At 45.3% G+C, this 18704-nt stretch overlaps 1 protein-coding gene across 4 annotated transcripts in view; it reads left to right on the forward strand.

The window, feature by feature from the left end:
- The window catches only part of FHOD3 (formin homology 2 domain containing 3), a 942952-nt gene that overhangs the window by 700641 nt on the left and 223607 nt on the right, over positions 1 to 18704 (forward strand). For all 4 annotated transcript variants that reach the window (XM_030204545.1, XM_030204553.1, XM_030204563.1 and 1 more), the window contains exons 8-9: positions 1267 to 1361; positions 15059 to 15202. In XM_030204545.1, coding sequence (XP_030060405.1) covers positions 1267 to 1361; positions 15059 to 15202 — 239 coding nt within the window. The remainder of the gene's footprint in view (positions 1 to 1266; positions 1362 to 15058; positions 15203 to 18704) is intronic.

The raw sequence follows: 18704 nt of genomic DNA on the forward strand, positions 1-18704 counted from the left end.
CATTTCTGTGGTTACAATCAAAGCAGTTTACATATTACATACAGGTACTTATTTTGTACCTGGGGCAATGGAGGGTTAACTAACTTACCTAGAGTCACAAGGAGCTAAAGTAGGGATTCAACCTTGTACTCCTGATTCCCTGGCTGCTCTTCTACTCCTTGTTCAGCTTATGTGGTAATACTAATGACTCTCAGTTCTCTGCCCAAAATCCACCCCAAGTTACGTAAAACTACAGTCATTCTTGTCACACTATACACTATTATAAGCAGCATTTTACTCACATGCACTGGCATAACACACAAAAACATTAGGAGTAGCCTAATGGTTAGTGCAGGGGCCTGAGAGCCTAGGGAGCTGGGTTTGATTCCCACTGCAGCTCCTTGTAACTCTGGGCAAGTTACTTAACCCTCCATTGCCCCAGGCACAAAATAAACACCTGTATATAATATGTAAACTGTTTTGATTGTAACCACAGAAAGGTGGTGTATCAAATCCCCCCGCCCCTCCTTTTAAAAAATAAAATTACCCCCTACATTGTATTCTCTAGGCCCCTTTGTATTAGTCCTAACATTTTTCTCCAGTGAAAAGGATATTGCATTTATATCTAAATTATGAAACAGTAGAGTCCCAATTATCCGACATAAACAGGACTGATAGGTGGATGGATAACTGAAAATGTTGGATAATACGAAAATGTCGGTTGAAGGATTTTATGCACTGCCTTGTTGGGATGCATTAGAGCACCACCACCACATTCTTTGTGCCCCTCCCTCCCTCCCCCTTTCCAAACAGTAGCAGCCCCAGTTCCCTGACCAACCCCCACCCATTGCTCTCCCCCCCAGCTTACCTTGGTGGTCTAATAGTGTAGTTAGGGCAGGAGCAGTCCCCATTCACTCTGGTCCATGCTGACTCTGCTTTCAACTGGCTGTCGAAGCTGGCATAAGCAGCAGAGACTGAGTATCGTTTCTGCCCAAACTAGACCACCAGGAATTCTAAGATAGCCGGGGGGGGGGGGGGGGGCTATTGATAGTCAGATGGGTGGGAAAGGAAGAACATGGAGAACTCTGGAAGGGGGTGTAATCCTGAGGAAGAGAGGGAGAAGAGGAGCCTGGATTAGTAGCCATCAGATAAACTGAAATGTCAGATAACCAAAGGTCGAATAATTGGAACTCTACTGTAGCTTAAACTAACTCTCACTTTTTCATGGCAATTGTGTCATTTGGTGTCAAGGTCAAGTGTAACCACTATATCTTCTTTCTTCCTTAGGAGTCAAGCCATGGTCTAATGTCATGGAGATTCTGGAAGAAAAGGATGGGGTAGACACAGAGCTGCTCGTTTATGCAATGACACTAGTGAACAAGGTCTGTATACATCAAGGAGCCAGCCATATTAATGCAATAGTGATTCTTTTCTCTCGGTGTATACATATTTAACCAAAGGAGACAACTCAAGGATCAATAGATATGGCAATGAAGTGACTTGAGGAGAGGGCTAATATGAGCGTAGTGACACTGGTAGAATATAAGTCATATAGCAGAATTCTGAACAGATTGAAGGGGAGAGAGATGGCTTAGTAGAAGACCTGTGAGAAGCAGGTTGCAGTAGTCCAAACGAGAGGTGATAAGAGTGTGGATGAGGGTTTTGGTATTGTGTTCAGAAAGGAAGGGACAGATTTTAGCAATGTTATAGAGAAAGAAACGACAGGTTTTAGCAATCTGTTGGATATGTGCAGAGAGAGAGAGAGAGAGAGGAGTCAAAGATGACCCCAAGGTTACTGGCTAATGAGACAGAGAGGATGAGAGTGTTATCCACAGAGATAGAGTTTGGAGGGAAGAGGAGAGATGGGTTTAGGGAAAAAGATAAGAAACTCAGTTTTGGCCATGTTTAGTTTCAGATGGTGGTGAGACATCCAGGCAACAATGTCAGACAGGTAGGCTGAGACTTGGGACTAGATTCCTGCTGGAATTTCTGGTGTGAAGAGGTAGATGATGTGGAGACCTGGGGTGGTAGATGAGAATTATGTGATATTTTGTTATTTGGATTTTTTAATGAGTTATTTTGCTTTATATGCATGTATGTTTTTTCTATTTTTCTTGTATGATTGAAGTATAAATGGTAAAGGTAGTTAGGTCTTTCCTATTTAAAATTGACATTCTCTTCTATTTTTCTGGTTTTATTGTTATTTTATCTGTAAAATACTTTAATTTGCTTGCAATAAAAGTGGTATAGCAAATTTTTAATAAACAATAAATGATCTGGGAGCCATCAGCATAAATGTGATACTGAAAAACATGTGAGGAGATCAGAGCACCAAGGGAAGAAGTATAGATTCAAATCCTTGCTCAAAGCCCACCTCTTCAATGTTGCTTTCGGCACCTAACCATTGTACCTCTATCCAGGAAATCTAGACTGCCTCAATCTTGATTGACTGCACTTTTGTCCTTTAGATTGTAAGCTTCTTTGAGCAGGGATTGTCCTTCTTTGTTAATTGTACAGCACTGCTCAACCCTGGTAGCGCTTTAGAAATGTTAAATAGTAGTAGTAATAGTAGATGGAGAAAAGAAGAGGTCCAAGACAGAGCCCTGAGATACACTAAATGATAATGGAATAGTAGTGGAAGAGGATCCACCAGAGCATACACTAAAAGTATGATGGGAGAGATAAGAAGAAAACCAAGAAAAACAGAGCCCTGAAAGCCAAGTGAGGAAAGCATATCAAGGAGTAGGTGGTGATCAACAGTGTCAAAAGCAACAGATAGACCAAGAAGGATGAGAATAGAATAGAGACCTTTAGATCTGGCCAGAAACAGGTCATTGGAGGGTCTGGCAGACTTCTATGATCTGTGTCCTGAGAATGGCAAGGACAAATCAAACTCGGGTATACATATAAAGTATCACATATCATGTTGTTATGATTCTGCTAAACAGGCAGGGTAATGGCTGGAACCTGCTCTGCTAATGGCTGGAACTTGCTTCTCACTGGCCTGTCGGGGATTGAGCTGATGTCTGTAGCTGCAGACGTCAGAAGCCAAGTTCTACTTAACCTTACCTTTCCCTACAAACTTTGCTTTAGCATTTGATTGCTGTCATCTGAAGCCTGCTTACTCTCTCTCTCTGGTTGTGCTAGGGCACTTTGTGTATACATTGGAGTTTTGCTTACTCTCCTTGTAGCTTGTTGATTCTGTGTGTGTGTGTGTGCGGGTATTCCCAGCATGAGCTTGATTGCCTCACTTCACTGCACCTGCGTTTGTTCCCTGCTTCTCTGGTGTTGTACTGTCTGTGATAAGCTTGTTCCTTGTATCATTCTTGTTTGTTTGATTAAGTTCCCTTTTTGTGCTAAGCTTAGGCTTTGCTCCCTGTGGTTCTGCCCCTGTTGGCAGCCTCTCTGTCCTTGTATTTGCTTTTGTTGGTTTGTTTAAGTTTCCCTTTGCTTGCTTCATCTTTGTCTGCCATGTAGCCCTGCTTCCTGCAGTATGGTGTTTCAGGAGCAGCCTTTTCCCTTAGCCTGTTTTTTCCCCTTTTGTTTGCTGACTCTGTCTCCTGATTCTGATGAGCAGTGCTCCTTATCTGATCTGTGTATGATAAGGCAACTTTCTCTGTTTGCTTGCTATTCCCTTTACCCTTGAGTGCTGTGTGGCACAGCCTTGTGTATCCCTATAAGCAGTTCCCTTTATCCTTGTGTATTGTGGGGTCAACCTTGTGCATTCTTGTGTGTGGATTCCATTTTCCCTTGTGCGCTGTGTGGCACAGCCTTGTGTATTCTTAGGTGGCTTCTCCTTCCTTTGTGTGCTGTATGGTAGAGCCTAGAGTGTTCCCATGAGTGGCTTCCTGTCACGCTTTCACAGCAGGAAACTGGGTTAGTGAGCCCTTGGGCCACTGCCGAGGAGCGGCAGTGGCAGGCAAAACCACCCCACACCAGAAGCAAGGCAGAACAGACGTACCGGCAAATCCAGGCTAGGTCTCTAGGCAGTCAGCCAGCAAGCAGAAGACAGGTCCAGGCAAAGGTTCAAAAGGCAGGAGGCAGGCAAAGCAAAGTCCAGGTCCAGGCAAAGGTTCAAAAGGCAGGCGGCAGGCAAAGGGTCAAAAGGCAGGCGGCAAGCAAAGCAAAGTCCAGGATCAGGCAAGGTTCAAAAGGCAGGAAACCAGCAAAAACAGAATCAGGTCCAGACAAAGTCTCTCAGGCAAAAGTGCACAAGCACCCACATACCAGGGCCTAAGACGCAATGCAAAGGCAAAGCCAGAGAGTTTCAAAATGGGTAATAAGCCCAGACACGTAAGACTCAGCTGCAGCAATCACCAGGAAGCTATGGTGGCTGTGCAGGCTCAATCCAAGCAAGCAAACCTGGCAGCCTGGAAGAACCGGACCGGACTCAGCTAAAATCTGGAACGGGTCATGGTCCATAGCATCCACCTGTTCTGGCCACCAGAGGGTGAGGAAAGCACAGACGTAACACTTCCTTTATCCTTGACTGGCCTGTGGCACAGCCTTGTGTATTCCTATAGTAGCTTCTGTCTGTCGCTCTTTTCCTTGTATCTCTAGTTAGCGCTGTGTGCGTTGCTTGTGCTCCAGTCCCTTTTGGGACCCCTCATTGTTCTTTCTCCCTCCCCAGTGTATGACTCGGTTCTTGTTCGGCTGTAAGGCCCGCACGCTTGGACTCTGTACGAGTGGGTTACCAATAGAGCATTCAGGCGGACCTCACAGCCTATCTCCCATTTTCCGGTGGTGCTAGTTGTTTGTTCTGTGTGTGCGGGGCTTAGTGGCTGGGGTTGTGGGGTTGTGCGTAATGCCTGTTTGGTCTGCCCTAGGCCTTGGCCAAGATCCTTTGCTAGGCCTTGTCCTGGGCTCAAGGACTCACGATCAGATTAACACATATAAAATGAGTTTATCTTTGTTGGGCGGAATGGAGGGACCGTGCAGGTCTTTATCTGCCATCATTTACTATGTTACTATATTGTAATACAGTGCCCCAAAGTGATTTTACAAAACACATATAGACAGGCAGTACAATGACTGAGATAAGGGTGTCTAAATGTGTTCTGTAAAATCACTTTGGGGCACTGTATTATTTCTGAGCACTATATACACTTTTTTCTATATGATTAGTTGAAATCCTGGATTGGAGATTTAAGTTCACCATCCAGTGCTAATACAGAGGGGCATTTTCGAAAGAAACGTCTAAGTTGAAATTTGGACATCTTTGTAGAACGTCCAAATTCGGAGGCAGGGAACAGGTCATTTTCGAAAAAAGATGGACGGCCATCTTTGTGTTCGAAAATACCTTGGACGTCCTTGGATTTGGGCGTCTTTGATTTTCAGCCGTTTTCAAAACCAAAGACATCCAAGTCTAAAACGTCCAAATTCAAACCATTTGGTCATGAGAGGAGCCAGCATTTGTAGTGCACTGGTCCCCCTGACATGCCAGGACAGCAATCGGGCAACCTAGGGGGCACTGCAGTGGATTTCACAAATTGATCCCAGGTGCATAGCTCCCTTATCTTGGGTGCTGAGCCCCCCAAAACCCACTACCCCCAACTGTACACCACTACCATAGCCCTTACGGGTGAAGGGGGCACCTATATTTGGGTACAGAGGGTTTCTGGTGGGTTTTGGAGGGCTCGCTGTTTCCTCCACAAATGTAACAGGTAGGGGGGTGTGGGCCTGGGTCCACCTGTCTGAAGTGCACTGCACCTACTACTAAGCTACTCCAGGGACCTCCATGCACTGTCATGGACCTGAGTATGACATCTGAGGCTGGCATAGAGGCTAGCAAGTAATATTTTTAATCATGTTTTTTGAGGGGGGGGGAGGTTAGTGACCACTGGGGAAGTAAGGGGAGGTCATCTGGTCATTTTGGGCACCTTTTGGTGCCTTCTTCATAATAAAAACAGGTCTGGGTGAAAACGTCCAAGTTTTAGTCCTGGACATCTTTGCTTTTTTCCATTATGGCTCAAAGATATCCAAGTCTTAGGAACGCCCAAGTCCCGCCTTGACCATGCCTCGGATACGCCCCCTTGAGATTTGGACGTCCTTGGGACATACTTCTGAAAAAGACGTCCAAAATCGGGTTTCGATTATACTGATTTGGACTTCTCTGTGAGATGGACGTCCAAGTGCCGATTTATGTCACTTTTTGGATGCCCATCTCTTTCGAAAATGAGCCTGATAGAGACTTAGCTGTACAATTGTTCAAGCCACTTGGAGCGCCACTATGCTACAATTTTCCAGGTCCAATATTTCCACTGGGATCATCTAGGCTGAGCCCTTTAGGGGACTCTATGGATCCAGTTATAATGCTTTGGACATTCTGTACAACAGATGGCTCAGTCTTAGAATCTGGCCTTGTCAGCACACTTGAAAAGATCATGCTAAAGTAATTAAGGTTCCAGACCTGACTTCTTCCACAGAGTCTGTGGTGTATTAAAGCGTCCAGTTTGGAAAATTAGTTCTAAGGATGTCACTCAGTGGTTACTCCTCCCTCTGACCTGATATCTAGTCTGCTGCTGACCACCACCAGTAGGTTTCCTTGGGGAAGGAGAGCACTTACAGAATCAGGGTGATGGGGTCAAGATAAAAGTGTTCACTTCCTGTGTGGACAGTGTCTAGGTATCTGCAGGGGACTCTAATGCAAATATGTCCTTCAAATAATTCTGAAACAGGTAGTCAGTAACGCAATGTCTCCTCGTTTGCAAGGATACCACACCGCAATGGGTGGCCACAAAGGCCTTTAACTCATTTGAGGCTTCAAAAATGTGGGTCTTTTTTGGGTGGATTAGACACACTCATGCTGGAAATTGCAAAGTGAATCTCAGCCCTTTAAAATATATGTCAGTACAGTATTAGGTCAGAGCTCGGCAGGAATCCATTATCTGTGCAGAAAAAATACTGGAAGACCAAAATCTTAGAGCTCCAAAACATCAAGTCTCTGCTTTCTGTACCAAGCAAGAATTCATTCTTTGTCTGCATAATTTAAGTGGCATGAGAACTTTTGGTCTCTAATGTCCTTTGTGTTGCACCCCAGTTTGGTGAGCTCTCTCCACTTTCAGTCCTAGATTTCCTGCAGAGAAGCCCAAGGCCTACAGTAGCCATGTCTCCAGCACTGTGCATAACTCCTGATCCATATTGTCTCAGGCAGCCCGATGAAGTTTTCACCTTCCATGATTCTCCTGGACCTCCGTTATTTCCCAAAGTTGTTTATTTTGGGCCTCAAGTGCTCACACGCATGTTTCAGTTCTCTCCATGTGATCTTCTTGGTGTGAAATCTGTTCCTCTGTTGGCTGGATCCTGCTCATATGTCCCACAGACCTTCTTTAATTTCCACTATTGAGGCTTGTATTTTGGTCAACCTGTCTTCAGCTACTGCAGTGAGATTTCTAGTGACTTCTTGAACTGCTGCTTCATGTTTGTTAATATAGGGTGTGGCATCCTCAAAGTCATCTTGTCTTCCTATTGTAGACTTTAATCTCACACTATTCTCGATGGTTTACCTGACATGACTTTTAGCATTAACTACTCTGCCCTGTCTAACCTGTTTCCCCAGTTCGCATGGGTCCCCTGGATGCAATTTTGCACTTCTTATGACTTTCAGTTTCCTATGTGAGTAGAATTACCGGAGGTCCATCGCAGATCTGCAAACCTGGGCGTCCATTCATCGATCATCACATGACCTCTTCCACACATTTGTTTTGATTTAAAATTTTTTTAACCGACATTAGAACTTTTTAAAAATGCACTAATTTTTGTTGTTGTTACATTTGTACCCTGTGCTTTCCCACTCATGGCAGGCTCAATGCGGCTTACATGGGGCAATGGAGGGTTAAGTGACTTGCCCAGAGTCACAAAGAGCTGCCTGTGCCTGAAGTGGGAATTGAACTCAGTTCCTCAGGACCAAAGCCCACCACCCTAACCACTAGGCTACTCCTCCACTTAGCAAATATTAATTTGTAGGTTAACATGCATTACATTTTTTAGTTTCAACACTTTTTATTGACGACAAGTCAAAATAAACATTTGCATAAAGATGAGAACCATACAAGAATAACATCTGTCATCAAATTTTTAGCCATTTAAGCACCCCTTCCCCCCCACCCCCACCCCTTACTATTTAACATATACCAGTTCCTGGAAGAGAAAATAGTGCTACTCATCTACACACAATCCTCAACCAGAAACATGTTCAAAACCAAGCCCCAAGGAACACACCCCACATAAAAGACATCCAATTTCCAGCAAGCTATGATCAATTCCCTCTCTCCTCCTCCCTGCCCTCCGCCCCATCCCAAATCCCAAGACGAAACTACAGTGCGTCTCACTGGCAGCTAATGTAAAAGCGTCCCTTATACACCAACTAAAAAAAAAAAGGGGGGGACGCACAACCCAGTGCAAGCAGTAAGTTAGCACCTACTATAATTGAAACTAGACTCCTCAATAAATCCCTCCCCTCCCCTTAACCCTATAAATCCTATATAAAGGTACAGTACCTTCTATATCATTCCCATAATGAGAAGACACACAAGCTCCAATTCCCAGGGATCAAAGAGAATTAACTACCCTAACTTCTGCCCCGAGTATGCAAAGATTGTATATATGGCCCCCAAATGTCAAGAAATTGCTTCCGTCGCTTAGGAGATCCTCGTACCCCCCGACGCTCAAAAAGCATAAACTCATGTAATTTATTCCTCCAGTGCCAGAAGTGCAGGGAGAGTCGCTAAACCATTGACTCAAAATGAGCCTCTTACCAATCAAGCAAGCCTTATGAATCAGTTGCTTAGCCGGCCCGCTCTGCAATGCAAAAATCTCATATTAGTCTAATAGAATTCCAGCAGGAGAGCTCAAAACTCTGGAACCTAGCAGCAGTGGTGTGCTGGTAAATGTTTAACAACAGGCTCTCTCCCCGGTCCCCCTCTGCCCCCCCCCGTCCCCCTCTATACCCCCGTCCCCCTCTGTGCCCCCCCCCAAATTGCAGAGCTGACTATAGCCGGGGAGAGAGCCTGGGGGGGGGGGGGGGTGGCAATGCATTATCCAGGAAAAAAAATTAAATGATCCCAGGTTCCAATCTAATTCATGTCTAATGTGGGATAAAATGTCATAAATAAGTAAATAAATATAAACTTTTAATGTTGAGCACCTGATTCTCCAAGTGAACATATTCCAAACACTATAATGAAAATAAAATGATTTTTTTTCTACCTTTGTTGTCTGGTGACTGTTTTTCTGATCATGCTGGCCCAGTATCCGATTCTGCTGCTATCTGTCCTCTTAACTCCGTTTCCAGGGCTTCCTTACCATTTATTTCTTTCCATTTCTCCTTTCTTCTTCATTTCGGGTCCTCAGCTTCTGCCTATTTTCTTCATCCATGTGCAGTTTTTCTCCTCTCTTCCTTTTCCCTCATCTCATCTCCTTCCTCACTCTTCTCCCCCTCCATCCATGTCCAGCATTTCTCTCTCCCCTCCTCTCCCCTGCCCTCCATCCACCCATGTCCAGTGACCCTCCTGTCCCCTGCCCTGCATGCACCTATACCCAGCGATCCTCCTGTCCCCTGCCCTGCATGCACCCATGTCCAGCAGTGACCCTCCTCTCCCCTGCCCTCCATCCACCCATGTCCAGTGACCCTCCTGTCCCCTGCCCTGCCCTGCGTGCACCTATACCCAGCGATCCTCCTGTCCCCTGCCCTGCATGCACCCATGTCCAGCAGTGATCCTTCTCTCCCCTGTCCTCCATCCACCCATGCCCAGCAGTGACCCTCCTCTCCCTTGCCCTCCATCCACCCATGCCCAGCAGTGACCCTCCTCTCCCCTGCCCTCCATCCACCCACGCCCAGCAGTGAGCCTTCTTTCCCCTGTCCTCCATCCATCCATGCCCAGCAGTGATCCTCCTCTCCCCTGCCCTCCATCCACCCATGCCCAGCAGTGACCCTCCTCTCCCCTGCCCTCCATCCACCCATGTCCAGCAGTGACCCTAATCTCCTCTGTCCTCATCCACCCATGCCCAGCAGTGACCCTCCTCTCCCCTGCCCTCCATCCACCAATGCCCAGCAGTGACCCTTCTTTCCCCTGCCCTCCATCCACCCATGCCAAGCAGTGACCCTCCTCTCCCCTGCCCTCCATCCACCAATGCCCAGGGACTCCCTTCTCTCCCCTGCCACCCCTCCCGCGTTGTTCATCGGCGACTTCTCCTCCCTCCCTCCGGATCCATCTCTCACCGACCTGACTCTTCTAATTCTTCGGCGGGGCAGGCAGTCTTGCCTGCCCGCTACCAGCGCTGACTCTCCCCTGCCGGTTCGCGCTTCAAAATGGCCACTGAGACTTCAGTAGAAGTCTCGCGAGGCCGCCTCTGGAAGTCTCGGCAGCCATTTTTAAAGCGCAAACCGGCAGGGGAGAGTCAGCGCTGGTAGCGGGCAGGCAAGACTGCCTGCCCCGCCGAAGAATTAGAAGTCAGGTGAGGGACCGGATCGGGCGGGCGGGAGGGAGGAGAGCCGGCTCGCAGTGGGAAACAGCCGGCTCGCAAGTCGCTACAAAATGTAACAACCGGCTCTTGCGAGCCGGTGCGAGACGGCTCCAGCACACCACTGCCTAGCAGAAACATCAGGTAGCGAAGGATAGCAGCCCCAAAATTCTGCACCCTAAAACAATCCCATAAACAGTGAGAAAAAGAACCTGGCGCCCACCCCCTTCATCTTGAAAATCTGAGCTTTCTTAAGATACGCTCTATGAAGAATACGGTATTGACATTCCCACAGCCAGCATTGCCAGTCAACCAAGGAATCCTAGAAGTCAAGACATTAAAATCTAAGGAGAGGTTGGGTCTCGACAAATCCCGGGCCCAACACTGCCTAATCAACTTCCGGTCCTTACAAAGTGTCAACGTTCCTAGGGCCTTATAGAGACCCGAGACCAAGAGTCGATCCCCCCGCACCGATTGAAAAAACTGTCTCACTTGGTGACTATGTCAAGAACGCAAGGCGGCAGCTCCTAAAGAACTGACATAATGTGCCAGTTGATTATAAGCGAAGATGTTATTAATTTCATACCCAATGCCCAAGGCCCCCAGGTTCAACAACGAACCCTGTAAATTCAAAGCATGCTCCAACCAAGTTATGAACCACAACAAAAAAAAAGGAGGTAAAAACCCTCATGGAACCGTGAGATGTAGAACCAAAAAAAGTGAGGAGGACGAATGAGGATACCAAAAATTGTATTTATTCATATAAATTGACCCGACACGGCCGTGTTTCGGCCCAAAGGCCTGCCTCAGGGGTCTTTAACAACCTGGAGTAGTATGATGTGAAAAGTGCACGGTGAAAATATAATATAGCAGAACTCTCTTGGGTCTCCTCTCCTCAGAAAAAATTTTTTTACGTGATGGCCAGGAATAAGCCTGATATACTCCTCTCCTAAAAAGCGTGTGCAATTGCCAATACAATTTTTGGTGTCCTCATTCGTCCTCCTCACTTTTTTTGGTTCCCAACCAAGTTATGCCCATCTGTGCCCAACGTCGGAACGTGATATTATCATTCTCAGGTTTAAACAGCAAATTTCCACAAATTGGCAACAAACCAGATGTACGTAAGTCCAATCCCCAAACCCTCACCATGTCTCTCCAAAGTACATGTAAGGAAGACAACAGTAGGCTATTTTGCAAGTGGACCGGGATAACAGGACCTGGCGCTTGCACCAAAAAATAAAAATGACAAGGGGCAAAGTATTGACGCTCCAGCTGCCGAGGCGTATAGTCTTCCTTGTCAAAAAAACCAGTCACCTAGATGACGTAGAAGACATGCCCGATTATACCGCCTTAGATCCAGCAGACCCAATCCCCCTTCCCCCAAGAACTCATTAATGAAGACAATGGGAGCTTAGCCTTCTTCCCTCCCCAACAATAACGCCTAAGCAGACTATGAAGTAATTTAAGATCTCGCTTACGAATATAAAAAGGCATTAGCTGTAACAAGTATAGCCATTTAGGGAACTCCACCATATGCAACAACTGAATTCGCCCATATAGCATAAGAGACAAGGAAAATATGCCTCAAGGACACCCATGCTTGCAGTCGCGCATCTGTAGTCCATAGTAATCGTGTAACATTTAGATGATATAAGTCCAGCAAATTCATGGACAAATAAAGAAAAGAACCCTTTGCCCATCGAAGAGGAAAACTCGACCCCCACTCCTGTCGCAGGGCATCCATAGAGGCCAACGCCAGGGATTTAGCGTAGTTAAGCTTAAAGCCAGCAAAATCCCCAAACTCTTGGAAGAGCTCCAACAAAGCAGGCAATGATCTAAAGGGGTCTGTAAGATGCGGTCATCTGCAAAAGCCGACAGAAGAAACCTCGAAGAACCTACCGGCACTCCCGTAATGTTGGGATGAAGAGCTATCTCTCTAACCAGGGGACCAATGATAACACAAACAAAAGAGGAGACAATGGGCACCCCTGCCTCGAACCCCTAAAAATCCGAAACCGGTGCAAACGTACCCCATTTACCTATACATACGCCTGGGGTTCTAAATACAGAACGCGAACTGCATCCAAAAAGAACCCCTCGAAACCATAATGCCACAAAGCAGCAAACAGATATGGCCATCTCACCCGATCAAACGCTTTTTCTGCGTCAAAACTAACCAAAAGGAAAGACAAACGTTTCCGAGCCACCACTTCCAAAGATGCCAAAATAGAACGAACATTCTTAACTGCTGTCCGTTCTTTCACAAACCCCACTTGGGCCACATCAACCAGATCAGGAAGTACCATAGCCACCCTATTTGCTAAAACCTTTGCGTATAATTTGACTTCAACATTAAGGAAAGATATAGGCCTATAGGATCCCGGGTCCTCTAAATTCTTCCCCTTTTTAGGTATCACAACTATCTGGGCTAACGTGAAGGTTTCTGCGATAGTCTGACCTGTCACCATCGAATTGAACAAAGCCAATAACGGCACTTTGACTCATTCAGAAAACTGTTTATAAAATTCTATGCGATATCCGTCCAGACCCGACATTTTATGAGAGGTGCTCTGCAGCAGACCTAACATAAGGTCTCCTTCCGTAAATGGCTTATTCAAAAAGCTCAACTGTCAGAGAGAAAGCCTAGGCAACACCAAATTATCCAAATACAAGTCACTATCTAACCTATCCTTGTCTGGAGTTGCATATAAAGTCTCATAGAACTGGCCAAATCGATGCGCTATCTCTCTATCCAAACATAACATCTTACCATCTAAGGCATTCACCTGAAGAATCCGAGAGAATCCCCCCCCCCCCTTTCCGAACCATATGGGCCATCAACTGCCCAGCCTTATTACCATAACAAAACAATTGATACTTAACCGCCATTTGATGTAACAATTCATTCAACTCCTTTTGAGCCACCAACAAAGCCTCTCATTGCGTATCAGAGGGAGAATTCCCATACTTAATTCTATGTCTCCTAACCAATTTCTCCAGATGAAGGATTTCTTTATCCCTAAGCTTCCGGGCTCTCGCTCGATAAGAGATAATATCTCCCCGCAACACAGCTTTCACCATTTCCCAAAAAAGAGCAGGCTGTTGCTTGTGAATACCATTATGAAACTCATAGTCATCCCACCGTTCAGACATGTAAGCCTGGAACCCCTGATCTCCTACCAGTTCTAGGGGGTACCTCCAGATGATCTCCCTTTCTATCTGGGGGACAATCAAGCAGTAACCAAATCAGGGCATGGTCCGACATCGCATAAGGGCCAATTTCCGCCTGAGAGATCTGAGAGAAAAGGGGACCCGAGACAAAAAGATAATCTATATGGGATTGAGAAACATGAGCTCTAGAGAGATGAGTAAAGTCTCTTTCCGAGTGCAAAACATGCCACACATCTACCAAATCTAAAGCATTGGAGAGCAGCGATAGGGCACCATGACCTCCTCCAGAGCTCCCTGCACCAGGGCCCGACCTATCTATCGAAGGGTTGAACACCAAATTGAAATCTTCCCCAAGGATTATATTCCCACCAATGTAACGGGTCAACTTAGCAATCAACCCCCGAAAGAAGTCTTTGTCAAAAACATTTGGGGCATATACATTGCAGAGCACTAGGGGGTGACCCGCTACTTCCACCGAGGTTAAAATATACCTACCCTCAGGGCCTACCACCATAGACTTAATCAGGATCTGTAACCCTTTCCGGAAGAGAATCATCACTCCCACTTTCCGACCAACTGCAGGGGCTTCTACCAAAGACCCAACCCACCCTCTTTTAAATTTAGCATGTTCCCCTGAAGATAAATGAGCTTCCTGTATAAAAGCAATATCTGCTTTATGTCTCTGCAAAGCCTACAACACCTTGGTTCTTTTTATAGGGGAGGAAGCCCCCCCACCTACATTCCAAGAAATTATCTTACTTGATCCCAGAGACCCAAAAAGCACACACTGTCAGAACAAAACATTTCTGCTCAAAAAGCGAAGAGGAATGCCCCCCTGCCCCCGGGAACATGCATTACATTTTTTAAGTAGCAATAAGGAACCAAATGGGTACTAATGAAACCACATCCCATCTACACTCTGGAAAGACCATTAGAGCTTCCTGGATTAGCATTTTTGTATATTCTGTTAGTGAAACAGGAGAGAACATAGCTGAAACATTTGTTCTGTCCCATTACTACAGTAAATGAGGAGAGGAACCATGAGCAGTCCCTTTTGCCACTGAGTGGAGGAGAAGCCTAATAGTTAGTGCAGTGGCCTGAGAACCAGGGGACCTGTGTTTGATTCCCACTGCAGCTCCATGTGACCCTAGGCAAGTCACTCAACTCTCTATTGCTCCAGGTACAAAATGAGTACATGTAAACCCTTTGATTGTAACCACAGAGAGGCAGTATGTCAAATTCCCCCTCCCCCTTTATTTTGCCAATTCATATGTGATAAAGATGCATGATACCTTTTCAGCAAGAGTTATTTTCCCAGCCATACTCGTTTTATCATGTCTTTTTCCATCTTCGAAAGAGGAAATCATTAATTGTTTTTTTTTTGTATTGCTGTGTTTTGTTGGTGTTGTTTGCAAATGCCTGTGAACATTTGCTCTTTGACTCTCAGACACTGGCAGGGCTTCCAGATCAAGATTCCTTCTATGATGTGCTGGACTGTCTGGAAGAGCTCGGCATTGAAGCTATTTCACAGAGACACTTGAACAAGAAAGGAACCGACTTGGACTTGGTTGAGCAATTTAACATTTATGAGGTAACGTAACATGACCTGTTTTATGCATCTTACAGCTTGCGTACACATCAAAGTGATCACTCCTTCCTCCCCCCAAAAAAACCCCAGAAACCCGGGTGGAGCTGAGCTATCTATTTTATTTTAAAGAAGAAAACATCTGGCTTCTGTGGAAGTATTATACACAGTATGAGTGCATGACCAGTGTGCTGGGGTATTAATGCATTTTATGCATCTTATAGTAGTATCTCAGGGATCTGCTAAACATTTGTTACGCTCTGCAGAGAAAGTTTATTTATACCTAGAACTAAAGGAGTTCTCGGTGTTATAATATTTTCCTATACATAAAAGCTTTCAGACTACAAAAAAATTATTGGCTCAGTATTCCAGCTCTGCAGTCAGCATTTCATTTAAATACCAGCTGTGGCATGTGAAATTGTACTTGGATATTGGCCCTGAATATCCGGGTGTAACAGGCATAGCTGCAGTTGTCCAGATAATAGCATAGGACCCAGTGTTCAAAATGATTTAAACAGCCAAAAGACGCTCTTGGCTGTTTAAATCGCCTGTCTAGGGCTAACTGGATATATTTACCATTAACTTTCTCTTTGCTTCATGTACAATTTCTCACTCATAATAGATTTTATAGATGTTAAACATCCATAGCTATCCCAGTATGTTTATGATACTGTACTGTAAAATTGGATTCTTACATCAAATTACTTTCTTATGCATTACTATTTGTTATGTAGCCTATACTGTTTATTGTAAGCAACATTGAACTCAAACTTGTTTGGGATAATGTGGGATACAAATGTCACAAATAAATAAATAAATAAATAAATTTTCGGCAGCACTTAACCAGATAGTGCTGCTGAAAATGGCCGGTTAGTACTCAAGTCAAAACCAGCTATTTTGGGGGTGTTCTAAGGTGGAGTCAGCACTTAGCTGGTTAAGATCACCTCATAAACAGTACTGCATAAAGCAGGGGCATAGCCAGACCTTGATGGGAGGGGGACCAGAGCCCAAAGTGGGGGGGGGGGCACATTTTGGCCCGCTTCCCTGCCGTTGCCCCCCTCCGCCACTTCCGCCCACCCCACCCAGGGCTGGTGGAAGTTCCCAGCTCCTGCCAGCTGAAGCGTTTGTCCCATTCTGGTCTCACTGCTTTGCCTACCCTGCTCTTCTCAGTCACACTGTGCATGCTCGTTTTAATGAAACTGAGCATGTCGCATATGCTCGCTTTCACTAAAATGAGTGTGCACATCGCAACTGAGAAGAGCAGGGTAGGCAAAGCAGTGAGACCAGCATGGGACAAACGCTTCAGCTGGCGGGAGTTGGGGACCCCCACTAGCCAAACCTGGGGCCACAGAGCCAATCTTGGGGGGGCCCCCATGGCCCCCCATAGCTACACCACTGACATAAAGCACAGTCCTATCTCTACATGGTTCTTCACAGCTGAATATCACACTTAACCAGCTATGTTTTACCCAGCTCCCTATACTCAAAAATTCAGTGCCGGAGTCCAGACATGGCCTGGCATTGACTTATCAGAGTTTAACGCCGGCGGCGGTCAGCAAAGCACTGATTGCAACCAGCTGAATACTGGGCCTAATATTCATAGTTCCAACTCTGTCCTCAATGTGTTTCTTCCTTAAGAAGTTAGTAAAGGAAAGCCTGTGTGATGAGCCATGTTCCGAAAAAATAAAAAAGTGGGGTTAGCTAAGATGGGGTAAGGAGTTGAGTCAAACAGCATATTCTTCACCATTTTGATTCTGCTTGCAGGAGAAGTAATCTACAATGACTCTGCTTCTGGTCTGACTCCCCCTCATGTTGCTGTCCCAGTATCTGGTAGTGGAACAGAAGGGATCTGGGGAGAGGTGGGGATTAATATTGGTTTCTGTGAGGTATCTTACTGCAGTGTTGTGAAGACTGCAGCAGGAAAGCACATCTATAGCTATGTTTTCTGGGGAAAATTATAAGGCCCTACCTGAGTGATCAGTCTCCTTAAGTGACATTTTAACTCCATGGTGGAAAGTTTATCAGTGTGGGCTGCCACTAAGACGTGTTATTTTACTGTTAACCCCAGTTAAGAGTAACTAGGTTTCATTGCATAAAATGGGACCTGTGCTAAAATAGCACAAGTTAGTGGTAAAACATGTCTTAATAGTAGCCCAAGTTAATAACTTCCACTAAATGTTATCTCTGTTAAGGAGCAAAGAAAAACCACACGGAGTGTGGAGGTGCACTTGATCCCCACAGGACAAAAGGGAGAAAACAGAAAAGGAGTGGGGAAAATAGGCTCTATTCAAACAATGGGGGAGACGCATGGATTAGTTAAAACAATGATATTTATTATGAATAGGTGACTCAACACAGCCGTGTTTCGGTGCCGTAGCACCTTCCTCAGGAGTCTTCCGGAAGTGTTTCAGTCTTTAAGGTGGTTGGCACACTGGGAAAAAAACACTAAGGAATACAGAATCCTTTCTTCCAAAGGAGTATTCAATGGTTAGATGGATAACACTCAGGAAGATAATAGCATAAAGGAATGCACAGTTCCTCCTTAAGAGCGAGCAAGTGGCGATGCAAAAATCTCGAGAATATTTGCACATCCAATTCATAATAAATATCATTGTTTTAACTAATCCATACGTCTCCCCCATTGTTTGAATAGAGCCTATTTCCCCACCCCTTTTCTGTTTTATCTCTGTTAAGGAGGTCATGTTAAATTCAGCTGTGTGACAAGGCTGGATATGGGGAGAACTGATGTCCAATTTAATTTCTTCATATAGGACCCTAATAGCCCATATAGATGACCTCTTCCTCCTGAAGGCTCAGTACGGTGATCCTGGGCTGGGTAATATATGGTTGTGGCTACCTCTTTGATGTCTTCTGCTGAAAATGTCTTCCATCTGGCCTGTGGCCTCTGTAGCCTCTGTCTCTATCCCTCTCAGCTCTCCCTCTCTCTTTCTCCCCTTTCGTTCTCCTCTCTGGACCCTTCCACCTGTGTCTGCCCTGTGCGATTCTCCACTTCTGACACAGCTCCTCCTGCAGTAACAGTTACATCTCCTGCATCCTGACCTGAAGGTTCTAACCTTCAAAAACTAGTCAAAAATCTATTAATGCAACTTTTTTTTATTGGACTATCATGTAAATATTTCTATTAATAAAGTGGAATAACAAGGCAACCCCACTTCTGTCTCTTGCATCTTCAAACCTACAATCATGCTGACAGCTGAGGCTTTTATATAGTATACATTGTGAAAGTTAATAGCAGATCCACGAAAGATGTTAAATTCTGTTAGCCGAACGTATGTTAAATAATGATTGGAGCAGATCACAACATGGGGTGAATTCGATAAATGGCACTAAAAAATCGGCATGACTAAAAAAAAAAAAGCTTAAGCGTTGTTCTATAAACAGCACTTAAAGTTAGGAACCATTTATAGGATAACACTTAGCACCAGGAATCCTGACTTCTTGCAGGCATGACCTTATACACCAGCAGAACCATGGTGTAAATCCCTGC

Source organism: Microcaecilia unicolor, chromosome 1 (genome assembly GCF_901765095.1).
Source record: "Microcaecilia unicolor chromosome 1, aMicUni1.1, whole genome shotgun sequence".
In the NCBI taxonomy this organism is placed as follows: Eukaryota; Metazoa; Chordata; class Amphibia; order Gymnophiona; family Siphonopidae; genus Microcaecilia; species Microcaecilia unicolor.